General features: G+C 40.9%; 1 protein-coding gene across 1 annotated transcript in view; it reads left to right on the top strand.

Moving 5' to 3' along the window:
• Positions 1-12848, top strand: part of patj (PATJ crumbs cell polarity complex component) — a 250035-nt gene extending 237187 nt beyond the window's left edge. Inside the window, exons 29-30 of the mRNA XM_041278026.1 lie at positions 68-191; positions 8479-12848. Coding sequence (XP_041133960.1) covers positions 68-191; positions 8479-8625 — 271 coding nt within the window. The 3' untranslated portion in view covers positions 8626-12848. The remainder of the gene's footprint in view (positions 1-67; positions 192-8478) is intronic.
• The last annotated feature ends 1830 nt before the right edge of the window (positions 12849-14678 follow it).

The raw sequence follows: 14678 nt of genomic DNA, 5'->3' as shown, positions 1-14678 counted from the left end.
TAGACTAGTAGTATATTTCGAACATAATTTTTCTGCAGCTCACTTTGCTTCTGTGCTTGTCACTCAGAACCTCTCAGCCCAAGAGGATTGCCCTGGAGAAGGGCTCAGAAGGTCTGGGCTTCAGCATCGTGGGAGGATATGGGAGTCCCCATGGAGACCTGCCCATATATGTCAAGACTGTCTTTGGCAAGGTAACTGTTCATAATGTTTACATGCATTTTTAATGACAACTACATTTCTACATATTCAGCTTGTTTTTGCATCTGCAGTTCTCTCCCCCAAACTACACAAGATTAGTTATGTAATAAGAGACCCCTTACACACAATGAATTCACTTCATCAGTCACTGTAACTAATGAGACCCCTTACACACAATGAATTCACTTCATCAGTCACTGTAACTAATGAGACCCCTTACACACAATTAATTCACTTCATCAGTCACTGTAACTAATAAGAGACCCCTAACACACAATGAGTTCACTTCATCAGTCACTGTAACTAATGAGACCCCTTACACACAATGAATTCACTTCATCAGTCACTGTAACTAATGAGACCCCTTACACACAATGAATTCACTTCATCAGTCACTGTAACTAATGTGTTATTTTTGTTTACACTCACTTTTATATTATTTTCTGTTTTGGTTTTCCAACTTAATACAATTCTCACACATGTCTTCTCTGTAAGCTCAGCTGGTACACAAAATTGTATTAACCTGTCCACCTGCAATGCTCTGGCCCTAGTTGATGTTAGAAATACATCACTAAGAAGTGCTGTGTGCATGTAGAACATGTGTGGTATTTCTTATATCCACTGGGGGCAGTGTGTTGCAGGGGGACAGGGTAAGGGTGCACTCTGGTATACCAGCTGAACTTAAAAATAGATGTTATTGACGATGCAGGGGTGCTTGTTATGATAACACCGTTTAACAATTTTTTTTTGTTGTTGTTCCTGGGTAGTAAGTGTTATTAGTAAGTGTTATTATACTGTATTTACAGTATAATCGTAAATCTCGAAAAACTACTCACTTCTAAATCTTTTGTAGTCATTTTGTATTACTTTAGTATAAATACATGTTAATTTGGATTCATATGTTGTTTTTTTCTGACTTTATGTGAACGAAAAGACACACATTTGCCCGTTTTCCCATTGGAAATAGTGATATTTTGAAATATCACTGTCCTGGTCACAAAAGCAAAGTTTGTGGGGAATAATAGCCATTTTCTATACTTTTGAGGCATAAGCAATTAGGAAATAACACTTACTACCTAGGAACAAAAATTGTGTTACATAGTGTAACTGCTGTTTCCGACAAATACCAAGTGCAGACTAGCATACATGAGTAGGATGCCAATGCAATCACTGGATATGAAAAAGTTGACCAGGCTGTTATAAATGTAAAGGTACAGGTGTTGTATTTAACCTTTTACTGGTTTCATGATTGGGAATGTCATATTGACAGTTTCACAATAATATTGATTAAATTATTAGAACAATTGTATTTTAAAACACCCTGATGGTTCAAATTAGTTTGGATAAAACATGTTTTACTGTGCAGCTGATGCCCTGTGTGTGTGTGTGTGTGTGTGTGTGTGTTTAGAAGTGTTACTGATGCCCTGTGTTTGTGTATTTAGGAGTGTGTTAGTGTGTGTGTGTGTGTGTGTGTGTGTGTGTGTGTGTGTGTGTGTGTGTGTGTGTGTGTGTGTGTGTGTGTGTGTGTGTTAGTGATGCCCTGTGTGTGTGTTTAGGAGTGTGTTAGTGATGCCCTGTGTTTGTGTGTTTAGGAGTGTGTTAGTGATGCCCTGTGTTTGTGTGTTTAAGATTGTGTTATTGATGCCCTGTGTTTGTGTGTGTGTGTTTAGGAGTGTGATAGTGATGCCCTGTGTTTGTGTGTTCAGTAGTGTGTTAGTGATGCCCTGTGTTTGTGTGTTTAGGAGTGTGTTAGTGATGCCCTGTGTTTGTGTTTGTGTGTTTAGGAGTGTGATAGTGATGCCCTGTGTTTGTGTGTTCAGTAGTGTGTTAGTGATGCCCTGTGTTTGTGTTTTTGGGTTTAGGAGTGTGATAGTGATGCCCTGTGTTTGTGTGTTTAGGAGTGTGATGGTGATACCCTGTGTTTGTGTGTGTGTGTTTAGGAGTGTGTTAGTGATGCCCTGTGTTTGTGTGTGTGTGTGTTTAGGAGTGTGTTAGTGATGCCCTGTGTTTGTGTGTTTAGGAGTGTGTTAGTGATGCCCTGTGTTTGTGTGTTCAGTAGTGTGTTAGTGATGCCCTGTGTTTGTGTGTTTAGGAGTGTGATAGTGATGCCCTGTGTTTGTGTGTTTAGTAGTGTGTTAGTGATGCCCTGTGTTTGTGTGTTCAGTAGTGTGTTAGTGATGCCCTGTGTTTGTGTGTTCAGTAGTGTGTTAGTGATGCCCTGTGTGTGTGTGTGTTTAGGAGTGTGATAGTGATGCCCTGTGTTTGTGTGTTCAGTAGTGTGTTAGTGATGCCCTGTGTGTGTGTGTGTGTGTGTGTGTGTGTGTGTGTTTGTGTGTTCAGTAGTGTGTTAGTGATGCCCTGTGTTTGTGTGTTCAGGAGTGTGATAGTGATGCCCTGTGTTTGTGTGTTCAGTAGTGTGTTAGTGATGCCCTGTGTGTTGTGTGTTTAGGAGTGTGTTAGTGATGCCCTGTGTTTGTGTGTGTGTGTTTAGGAGTGTGATAGTGATGCCCTGTGTTTGTGTGTTCAGTAGTGTGTTAGTGATGCCCTGTGTTTGTGTGTTTAGGAGTGTGTTAGTGATGCCCTGTGTTTGTGTGTGTGTGTTTAGGAGTGTGATAGTGATGCCCTGTGTTTGTGTGTGTGTGTTTAGGAGTGTGTTAGTGATGCCCTGTGTTTGTGTGTTCAGTAGTGTGTTAGTGATGCCCTGTGTTTGTGTGTTTAGGAGTGTGTTAGTGATGCCCTGTGTTTGTGTGTTTAGGAGTGTGTTAGTGATGCCCTGTGTTTGTGTGTTCAGTAGTGTGTTAGTGATGCCCTGTGTTTGTGTGTTTGTGTTTAGGAGTGTGTTAGTGATGCCCTGTGTTTGTGTGTTCAGTAGTGTGTTAGTGATGCCCTGTGTTTGTGTGTGTGTGTTTAGGAGTGTGATAGTGATGCCCTGTGTTTGTGTGTTCAATAGTGTGTTAGTGATGCCCTGTGTTTGTGTGTTTAGGAGTGTGATAGTGATACCCTGTGTTTGTGTGTGTGTGTTTAGGAGTGTGATAGTGATGCCCTGTGTTTGTGTGTTCAGTAGTGTGTTAGTGATGCCCTGTGTTTGTGTTTGTGGGTTTAGGAGTGTGATAGTGATGCCCTGTGTTTGTGTGTGTGTGTTTAGGAGTGTGATAGTGATGCCCTGTGTTTGTGTGTTTAGGAGTGTAATAGTGATACCCTGTGTTTGTGTGTGTGTGTTTAGGAGTGTGTTAGTGATGCCCTGTGTTTGTGTGTGTGTGTTTAGGAGTGTGATAGTGATGCCCTGTGTTTGTGTGTTCAGTAGTGTGTTAGTGATGCCCTGTGTTTGTGTGTGTGTTTAGTAGTGTGTTAGTGATGCCCTGTGTTTGTGTGTTTAGGAGTGTGATAGTGATGCCCTGTGTTTGTGTGTTCAGTAGTGTGTTAGTGATGCCCTGTGTTTGTGTGTGTGTGTTTAGGAGTGTGATAGTGATGCCCTGTGTTTGTGTGTTTAGTAGTGTGTTAGTGATGCCCTGTGTTTGTGTTTGTGTGTTTAGGAGTGTGTTAGTGATGCCCTGTGTTTGTGTGTTCAGTAGTGTGTTAGTGATGCCCTGTGTTTGTGTGTTTAGGAGTGTGTTAGTGATGCCCTGTGTTTGTGTTTTTGTGTTTAGGAGTGTGTTAGTGATGCCTTGTGTTTGTGTGTGTGTGTTTAGGAGTGTGATAGTGATGCCCTGTGTTTGTGTGTTTAGGAGTGTGTTAGTGATGCCCTGTGTTTGTGTGTTCAGGAGTGTGTTAGTGATGCCCTGTGTTTGTGTGTTCAGTAGTGTGTTAGTGATGCCCTGTGTTTGTGTGTTTAGGAGTGTGTTAGTGATGCCCTGTGTTTGTGTGTGTGTGTTTAGGAGTGTGATAGTGATGCCCTGTGTTTGTGTGTTCAGTAGTGTGTTAGTGATGCCCTGTGTTTGTGTGTGTGTGTTTAGGAGTGTGTTAGTGATGCCCTGTGTTTGTGTTTGTGTGTTTAGGAGTGTGATAGTGATGCCCTGTGTTTGTGTGTTGTGTGTGTGTGTTTAGTAGTGTGTTAGTGATGCCCTGTGTATGTGTGTTTAGGAGTGTGATAGTGATACCCTGTGTTTGTGTGTTTAAGAGTGTGATAGTGATGCCCTGTGTTTGTGTGTTCAGGAGTGTGATAGTGATGCCCTGTGTTTGTGTGTTCAGTAGTGTGTTAGTGATGCCCTGTGTTTGTGTGTTGTGTGTTTAGGAGTGTGATAGTGATGCCCTGTGTTTGTGTGTTCAGGAGTGTGTTAGTGATGCCCTGTGTTTGTGTGTGTGTGTTTAGGAGTGTGATAGTGATGCCCTGTGTTTGTGTGTTCAGTAGTGTGTTAGTGATGCCCTGTGTTTGTGTGTTTAGGAGTGTGTTAGTGATGCCCTGTGTTTGTGTGTGTGTTTAGGAGTGTGATAGTGATGCCCTGTGTTTGTGTGTTTAGGAGTGTGTTAGTGATGCCCTGTGTTTGTGTGTGTGTGTTTAGGAGTGTGTTAGTGATGCCCTGTGTTTGTGTGTGTGTGTTTAGGAGTGTAATAGTGATACCCTGTGTTTGTGTGTGTGTGTTTAGGAGTGTGATAGTGATGCCCTGTGTTTGTGTGTTTAGGAGTGTGTTAGTGATGCCCTGTGTTTGTGTGTTTAGGAGTGTGTGTAGTGATGCCCTGTGTTTGTGTGTTTAGGAGTGTGTTAGTGATGCCCTGTGTTTGTGTGTTTAGGAGTGTGTTAGTGATGCCCTGTGTTTGTGTGTTGTTTAGGAGTGTGTTAGTGATGCCCTGTGTTTGTGTGTGTGTGTTTAGGAGTGTGATAGTGATGCCCTGTGTTTGTGTGTTGTAGGAGTGTAATAGTGATACCCTGTGTTTGTGTGTGTGTTTAGGAGTGTGATAGTGATGCCCTGTGTTTGTGTGTGTGTGTTTAGGAGTGTGTTAGTGATGCCCTGTGTTTGTGTGTTTAGGAGTGTGTTAGTGATGCCCTGTGTTTGTGTGTGTGTGTTTAGGAGTGTGATAGTGATGCCCTGTGTTTGTGTGTTCAGTAGTGTGTTAGTGATGCCCTGTGTTTGTGTGTGTGTGTGTGTGTGTTCAGTAGTGTGTTAGTGATGCCCTGTGTTTGTGTGTTTAGGAGTGTGATAGTGATGCCCTGTGTTTGTGTGTTTAGGAGTGTGTTAGTGATGCCCTGTGTTTGTGTGTTCAGGAGTGTGATAGTGATGCCCTGTGTTTGTGTGTTCAGTAGTGTGTTAGTGATGCCCTGTGTTTGTGTGTGTGTGTTTAGGAGTGTGATAGTGATGCCCTGTGTTTGTGTGTTCAGTAGTGTGTTAGTGATGCCCTGTGTTTGTGTGTGTGTGTTTAGGAGTGTGATAGTGATGCCCTGTGTTTGTGTGTTCAGTAGTGTGTTAGTGATGCCCTGTTTTTGTGTGTGTGTGTTTAGGAGTGTGATAGTGATGCCCTGTGTTTGTGTGTGTGTGTTTAGGAGTGTGATAGTGGTGCCCTGTGTTTGTGTGTTCAGTAGTGTGTTAGTGATGCCCTGTGTTTGTGTGTTTAGGAGTGTGATAGTGATGCCCTGTGTTTGTGTGTGTGTGTTTAGGAGTGTGATAGTGATGCCCTGTGTTTGTGTGTTTAGGAGTGTGATAGTGATGCCCTGTGTTTGTGTGTGTTAGGAGTGTGTTAGTGATGCCCTGTGTTTGTGTGTGTGTGTTTAGGAGTGTGATAGTGATGCCCTGTGTTTGTGTGTGTGTGTTTAGGAGTGTGTTAGTGATGCCCTGTGTTTGTGTGTTGTGTTTAGGAGTGTGTTAGTGATGCCCTGTGTTTGTGTGTTCAAGGAGTGTGTTAGTGATGCCCTGTGTTTGTGTGTTTAGGAGTGTGTTAGTGATGCCCTGTGTTTGTGTGTGTGTGTTTAGGAGTGTGTTAGTGATGCCCTGTGTTTGTGTGTGTGTGTTTAGGAGTGTGATAGTGATGCCCTGTGTTTGTGTGTTCAGTAGTGTGTTAGTGATGCCCTGTGTTTGTGTGTGTGTGTTTAGGAGTGTGATAGTGATGCCCTGTGTTTGTGTGTGTGTGTTTAGGAGTGTGATAGTGATGCCCTGTGTTTGTGTGTTTAGTAGTGTGTTAGTGATGCCCTGTGTTTGTGTGTTTAGGAGTGTGTTAGTGATGCCCTGTGTTTGTGTGTTTAGGAGTGTGATAGTGATGCCCTGTGTTTGTGTGTTTAGGAGTGTGTTAGTGATGCCCTGTGTTTGTGTGTTGTAGGAGTGTGATAGTGATGCCCTGTGTTTGTGTGTGTGTGTTTAGGAGTGTGTTAGTGATGCCCTGTGTTTGTGTGTGTGTGTTTAGGAGTGTGATAGTGATGCCCTGTGTTTGTGTGTTCAGGAGTGTGTTAGTGATGCCCTGTGTTTGTGTGTTTAGGAGTGTGATAGTGATGCCCTGTGTTTGTGTGTGTGTGTTTAGGAGTGTGATAGTGATGCCCTGTGTTTGTGTGTGTGTGTTTAGGAGTGTGATAGTGATGCCCTGTGTTTGTGTGTTTAGGAGTGTGTTATTGATGCCCTGTGTTTGTGTGTTGTGTTTAGGAGTGTGTTAGTGATGCCCTGTGTTTGTGTGTTTAGGAGTGTGTTAGTGATGCCCTGTGTTTGTGTGTTTGTAGTGTGTTAGTGATGCCCTGTGTTTGTGTGTTGTGTTTAGTGTGATAGTGATGCCCTGTGTTTGTGTGTTTAGGAGTGTGTTAGTGATGCCCTGTGTTTGTGTGTTTAGGAGTGTGTTAGTGATGCCCTGTGTTTGTGTGTTGTAGGAGTGTGATAGTGATGCCCTGTGTTTGTGTGTTCAGTAGTGTGTTAGTGATGCCCTGTGTTTGTGTGTTTAGGAGTGTGTTAGTGATGCCCTGTGTTTGTGTGTTGTAGGAGTGTGATAGTGATGCCCTGTGTTTGTGTGTTTAGGAGTGTGTTAGTGATGCCCTGTGTTTGTGTGTGTGTGTTTAGGAGTGTGTTAGTGATGCCCTGTGTTTGTGTGTTTAGGAGTGTGTTAGTGATGCCCTGTGTTTGTGTGTGTGTGTTTAGGAGTGTGATAGTGATGCCCTGTGTTTGTGTGTTTAGGAGTGTGTTAGTGATGCCCTGTGTTTGTGTGTTCAGTAGTGTGTTAGTGATGCCCTGTGTTTGTGTGTTTAGGAGTGTGTTAGTGATGCCCTGTGTTTGTGTGTTTAGGAGTGTGTTAGTGATGCCCTGTGTTTGTGTGTTCAGTAGTGTGTTAGTGATGCCCTGTGTTTGTGTGTTCAGTAGTGTGTTAGTGATGCCCTGTGTTTGTGTGTTGTGTTTAGGAGTGTGATAGTGATGCCCTGTGTTTGTGTGTTTAGGAGTGTGATAGTGATGCCCTGTGTTTGTGTGTTCAGTAGTGTGTTAGTGATGCCCTGTGTTTGTGTGTTTAGGAGTGTGATAGTGATGCCCTGTGTTTGTGTGTTTAGGAGTGTGTTAGTGATGCCCTGTGTTTGTGTGTTTAGGAGTGTGTTAGTGATGCCCTGTGTTTGTGTGTGTGTGTTTAGTGTGTTAGTGATGCCCTGTGTTTGTGTGTTGTGTTTAGGAGTGTGTTAGTGATGCCCTGTGTTTGTGTGTGTGTGTTCAGGAGTGTGATAGTGATGCCCTGTGTTTGTGTGTTTAGGAGTGTGTTAGTGATGCCCTGTGTTTGTGTGTTCAGTAGTGTGTTAGTGATGCCCTGTGTTTGTGTGTTCAGTAGTGTGTTAGTGATGCCCTGTGTTTGTGTGTTCAGAAGTGTGTTAGTGATGCCCTGTGTTTGTGTGTTCAGTAGTGTGTTAGTGATGCCCTGTGTTTGTGTGTGTGTGTTTAGGAGTGTGTTAGTGATGCCCTGTGTTTGTGTGTTCAGTAGTGTGTTAGTGATGCCCTGTGTTTGTGTGTTCAGGAGTGTGTTAGTGATGCCCTGTGTTTGTGTGTTTAGGAGTGTGTTAGTGATGCCCTGTGTTTGTGTGTTCAGTAGTGTGTTAGTGATGCCCTGTGTTTGTGTGTTCAGTAGTGTGTTAGTGATGCCCTGTGTTTGTGTGTTCAGTAGTGTGTTAGTGATGCCCTGTGTTTTTGTATTCAGGAGTGTGTTCGTGATGCCCTGTGTTTGAGTTTGTGTGTTCAGTAGTGTGTTAGTGATGCCCTGTGTTTGTGTGTGTGTTTAGGAGTGTTATAGTGATGCCCTGTGTTTGTGTGTTCAGTAGTGTGTTAGTGAAGCCCTGTGTTTTTGTGTGTGTGTTTAGGAGTGTGATAGTAATGCCCTGTGTTTCTGTGTTTATTTCAGGGGGCAGCGGCAGTTGACGGGAAATTGAAGCGAGGAGATCAGATTCTGTCTGTGAATGGAGAGAGTTTGGAAGGAGTCACCCACGAGCAGGCAGTCGCCATCCTAAAAAGACAGAAGGGATCAGTGACTCTGATGGTCTTATCCTAACCAACCCCACCTCTGCAACTACCATAACCCTAACTCTAACCCTAACCCTCTGCCACTACCATAGATGGTACAGTTATAATGGAATTTGGAATCCATTTAGTTTAGAGATACACAGGCTTTCCTCAATGTGCAGACTCGTATTACAACAAGCATTGTTCTGGGTGTTTCTCTGTTTTCACTACACTAGTGTCCATCACAGACTTCACTACTGCTTTAAAGCATGCGTTAAGCTGCATAAACATGTAATGCTATTTTTAGTCAAAATTCAACCCCTATTTTAGTATCTTGATTTAAATACACAAATTGCTATTCATTGCAATGGTACACATTTTCTGAATGGGAAACGAGTCAGTGCTCTGGAAAGGGGTGTAAAAACGTACATTATTTACTGGATTTTAAGGTTTTACTGAAATGTAGTATGTCATTTGTAGATACTCCCTTACACCCCCCCCCTTGATACCCCTCTTGTTACACCCATAGCAACCGGACTGATTCATTAACACTAGTACTGCTCCTGGGCGCAGAAGAAAGGAATATCCACTAGAAACTGTCGTCAGGGATTCAGATGATTTAAGGGCATTTGTCCAGCACTCCCAACTTTCACCTCCCGAACTCAACACCTCTCCAACATCAACCAGCCATGACCCTAACCCAACCCTAACCTTACTCAACTTCAATCCTAACCCTGACCCAATCCCTAACCCTAACCCTAACCCTAACCCCCTTTAGAATCACCTGATGCCCTGCGGACAGTTTCTAGTGGATAATCATCCTTTGTGCTGCCTCCCGGGCCCAGTAAAAAATATTTCTGCAAATAGAAATGGATTCCAAAATCCCATGTGAGGAACAACATTGAATTGTTTAACCTATGCTGATAAGAATTGCCCACCTTTTTAAATGGGATCTGTTAAAAATACAGCTATTCTGATTGGGTGATCATTGGTGTCAATGTATTTAAAAGGTGATTTAAAAATCTTGAAAGTATGACTGAGCTGACATTGAACTTGCTGGAGCTTCCATGAGGTACTTTACAAATGGCATTCCTAAACGTACAATACAAACTGTCATTACCAAGAGGCTGGCGTGTTTGTCACTGTGAAATAATGGGTGCAACGCTTACTGGCGTACAAACATTTCTTTACAGTAATTATAGCTAACAAAATAAGTCCACAAAATGTCTCCACTGTGCACATCTATTCATTTCATAGGTCTCAGATGTGCAGTTTGGAAAGAAATACATGTTAAAGCAAACCCTTTCACTGTCTTCTTTCCTGTCAATAACCAATCAGTACTTCCCCTATTAACTGAAATGCTTTCAGAAACTGCTGAGGTGAAATGAGCCAGGGAGTACAAGCGTAAATAGATAACTGCAGAAAAAGACGCAGAAATGTTAATCTAAAGTAGTACCAGATACCATGTTTAGAAATGTACATACAAGTGTGCTTTAGCATATGTTTATTTTACAGCTGCACATTTAAGACGTGTGCTGAATGGAATGAAGATTTCTGGAGTGATTCTGTTAGTTACAATTACTTTAAGTGTGCCCTGATGGGTGAAATGAGGAGTGGGAGGGGATAGTACCAAGGAAGCATTTATAACCAGTATTACAACTTTAGTGGTGATTTTATAATTTATTGTTTTATTCTAAGACTGACATTCCTAGTTTGCCAAGAAACTTTAAAACAGTTGTATTTCTAGCTGACATCTTTATCTAGTGTTTTGCCTCTACCCAGATCAGCAGCTTGGCTCAGTCTTCGTATTCGAATAACAGGGCTGATGGCTCTTAGATTTTTAGCTGATACTGGACCAGTGGCCCTTGGCAGCTCTTCTGTTGAAGGGAAGTCTTGCTGTATCAGTGGGGTAGACATTCAAGAAATGGATGAGACCCCTCAGTCCTTTTTAAATAATTCAAAGTGAAATTTAAGACTGAATATTAATTGTTTTTGAGGTTTCTTGAGAAAGTTTACACTAGATTGGCTAAGAATACAATACTTTTAAAGCATATTGCCTCTATTCCACATAATCACTGGGAAAGTGGTAGAAAAATCTGTCATTTTAGTTCCTTCATGTTATGATATTATGTGTTTGTAAAATGAACATTGCACAAATAGATAATTTAATCAGCTGTTTGTAGTCTTTACAATTAATCAACACAAACAAGTACAACCTACAAGATCAGTTCAGATACTTCTATGTAAAACTAAATTCAAATTACACATATGCAAAATATTCTAAATCTCATTGTATTGAATGACATGCAGTGATCTATTTCTGTTTGTTTGTGCACTTGATTAGCATTTCAGTAAGTGTAAAAAATTTATGCCAGAGAGCTGCTGAAAAATGTACTATCTGTTAAAAAGTGCAGTTGTAGAAAATCCATATCAGAGTGTGTTGCTTCACATTTCCACATACGTATTGTGGATTACAAATAGTATTTATCTTCCTTAAGTGACTTTTCCGAAATGTTCTTTACTTACTTTAACTGTGGACTACGTAATTCCAGCTCTCAATCAGAAACAACTGCAAAACATTGACAAGTCAAATGGGGCTGTAATTGCATCAGCAGTGATTGGTATAGTGTATTAATGACCTGGAACACAAGAGTAAATAGCAAAACTCATGCAATGGTGTTTAAAGAGAATATTGCACTGTTTCAGATGAATTGCCCATCTTGGCTGGGGACCCACAGGGAGCTTTGGCCTTTGCTTACCTGTTGGTTAGGGAGGAGAATTGACTGGGTTTGGACCGCCAATAGTGAGCCCTGCTGTTAGATGCCAGGCCAGGCCAGGCCAGGTGAACTCTCCACCCCAGGTGCATTGCTTAGGTTCAGTGGTTAAAAAGATCTCTCTCTATGTGAGTTTCAGGGGTCTGGTTACAATCAAACTGAGCATTTCAAATCCTGTATTTAACTAATCATTATGATTGATACTGTTTACACAAGCCACCCCTCCCTAGCAGGTAATAATAAAAATACCACATAAAATGTGAATTAGCACACTGATGAAGGCAGTAGCCAAAACGTTTTGTCTAGAGGTTTTACCTTTTGATTTGAGCGCTTTATTTATGGATACATTGTGGAGAAAACGTGAGTAGAGAATTACAGCAGCCACAGTAAATAGTGTTGTCACAGTGTGTTCTCTACAATACGGCATTACATCTGGACCAGAGGCTCTAGTCTCAACATGTTTTACACTGTATTAAAATTAAACATGTGTAACTGAACTAGGTCATTGGTTTTCTACTGCTGGGTTGTGGCTGAATCTCAATATCTGTATTGAGCCAGCGTGGGGGGTTTCTGCCAGGCTGACAGAGAGGGCACTGCAGCTGCAGATACCGTCCATACTACTAAACCAGGAGCAGGCATGACTGGACAGAGCTCTGGAAGACCTCAACCATGCTGTACTGCCATGGTGTTACACTGATAACCAGTCATGCTGTACTCACATGGTGTTACACTGATAACCAGTCATGCTGTACTCACATGGTGTTACACTGATAACCAGTCATGCTTAACTCACATGGTGTTACACTGATAACCAGTTATGCTGTACTCACATGGTGTTACACTGAACCAATCATGTTCTACTCACATGGTGTTACACTGATAACCAGTCATGCTCTACTCACATGGTGTTACACTGATAACCAGTCATGCTGTACTACCATGGTGTTACACTGAACCAATCATGCTCTACTCACATGGTGTTACACTGAATCAGTCATGCTGTACTCACATGGTGTTACACTGAACCAGTCATGCTCTACTCACATGGTGTTACACTGAACCAGTCATGCTCTACTCACATGGTGTTACACTGAACCAGTCATGATGTACTGCCATGGTGTTAAACTGATAATCAGGCATGCTGTACTCACATGGTGTTACACTGAACCAATCATGCTCTACTCACATGGTGTAACACTGAACCAGTCATGATGTACTGCCATGGTGTTAAACTGATAATCAGGCATGCTGTACTACCATGGTGTTACACTGTTCTTTATAGCGCAGGAGGAGGGCTTTGTAAGGGTTTTAGTATTTTGTTTAAAAAATAAAACATGTCATTGTAATCTGCTGCATCTGGGCATCTGAGTATTTAATTGTAGATCCGAATGCCTCGTTCAGTCTTGCATCTGGAATCCAAGAGTGCTGAAAGAATAATTTCCAGATTTTTTAAATATTCATAATTATTATTATTATTATTATTATTATTATTATTATTTACAGGATTACTTTTTCGGATCAAAAGGACAATGTTCACCCAGTTTGAAACATAAGAGTTTTAGAGTCTAAACTTTTTGTCACAGGATCAAAACTGACATTTTGCACTAAAACGGTGTCTTTCTCCTTAATTACGTAAAAAAATTATATATAGATCCTATATCCTATATATATATCATATATATTATATATATACTATATATATATATATGTGTGTGTGTGTGTATATAAGTATCCTGGGCCCTAATTAATTGCATTCTCCAACTGTATTTCACATGACTGTTAATTAATAATTAACCACCGGCCTTCTGTTGTGCAATTGGACATGTTACTAATGATTGATGTAAATTATGTTTTAAAATCCAAAGAAATTAAATAAAACAAATATGATATAAACACAAGTCTACATTTCAAAGAGTATCAGACCAAACAAGTTGTCTCATGTTTCTTATGGTACAGTAAAGGTTGCATTAGCAGCACTTTGAGTTCTGTTGTTCTGTGGGCTCATAACTCTAACAGCTACGAGTGAATTCCTACCTTTATTATCATTTTCCCCCACAGCAGATGAAATCCCTGGCGAGGGGATATTGTGGAGTCAGGCGAGCCATGTGGAGTCAAGCTTTACATTTTTACCTCCATCTTTCAAACCGCTTATCCAATTGTGGTGAAACTTGGTATTAATATTATTATGCATAAATCGTTAGGAGTGTCAGATTGTGAGGATATATGGAGGTGTCTCTCTGCCTCTCATTCATACGTCTATCTGTCACACTTACATTTTTACATATATCTTTAGAAGTTATTCCACATACTGTTGTTAACCACCTTAAAAAAAAGTGTTGTTGTGTGGACTGACCCAAAGCATTTGATCTAATATAACAGAGTTTAAGTTCAATACTAATGCTTTATTAACCCCTTCTCTGCTGAGGTCCTGGTGATGCCCTGTGCTACAGGCATTTTGTGATTTTGGGACTCACCTGATTTACATCAAAATTACTATATGTTCCCTTTAGATACCCCTGGCAAAGATATATATATATATATGGTATATATATATATATATATATATATATATATATATATATATATATATATATATATATATATATTTTTGGTCTGAGATTTCAAAAATAACCACGGTTTAAAAACACCAAATGAACCAGTGCATTGGTGTTTTATGTTGATAACAAACATTTGTTTACAATGAAAAAGTATTTTTACATAATATGTATCGTACCCATCACATTTAGGGGACTATTCATAAAGGGTTAATGCTTGTAGAAATGAGAAAACAGGAGGACATGATGATTTCGTCCATAGCCACCTATTTAATGGCAGTTGCTATTCATAAGAGATAATTCAGATGCATTGTTAAGTCCCAACGATTTTCATCTATGAAGGAATGTGTGGCGGAGTGTCCCACCCGTTTAAGTTTATAAGTGTTTTCTGTAGTGTGTTTAATGTTGGTGTTTATGTATAAAATACACGGGATATAAATATGGGTTGCGAGCACAAGTGTTTAAAATGTATATTTGTATTTAGGCATGAGGATTGCACAGCACTTCACGTGCAAGTAAAATAATATGTGAGCATGGGGAATTGCACTTTTATTAATTCACGTGCAGTTGTACCGAGACTCCAATTGAATGATTGAGTAGCAATCGAGTCTCGGTATAAAAGCTGCATGTTTTCACTCACTCAGGGTTGTGTGTTCATGAGTGGAGAACAGGAGAGAGGAGGAGTTTTTTGGGAGGTTTTGAGAGCAATTGCTACAGTGTGCTGGAAGTGCCAGCACGGTACTTGTTTGTCTGTTCGTCCACTGTCTTGTTTA

The sequence above is a fragment of the Polyodon spathula genome, chromosome 18 (genome assembly GCF_017654505.1).
Source record: "Polyodon spathula isolate WHYD16114869_AA chromosome 18, ASM1765450v1, whole genome shotgun sequence".
Classification (NCBI taxonomy): Eukaryota; Metazoa; Chordata; class Actinopteri; order Acipenseriformes; family Polyodontidae; genus Polyodon; species Polyodon spathula.
This window is presented reverse-complemented; position numbering and strand designations above follow the sequence as displayed.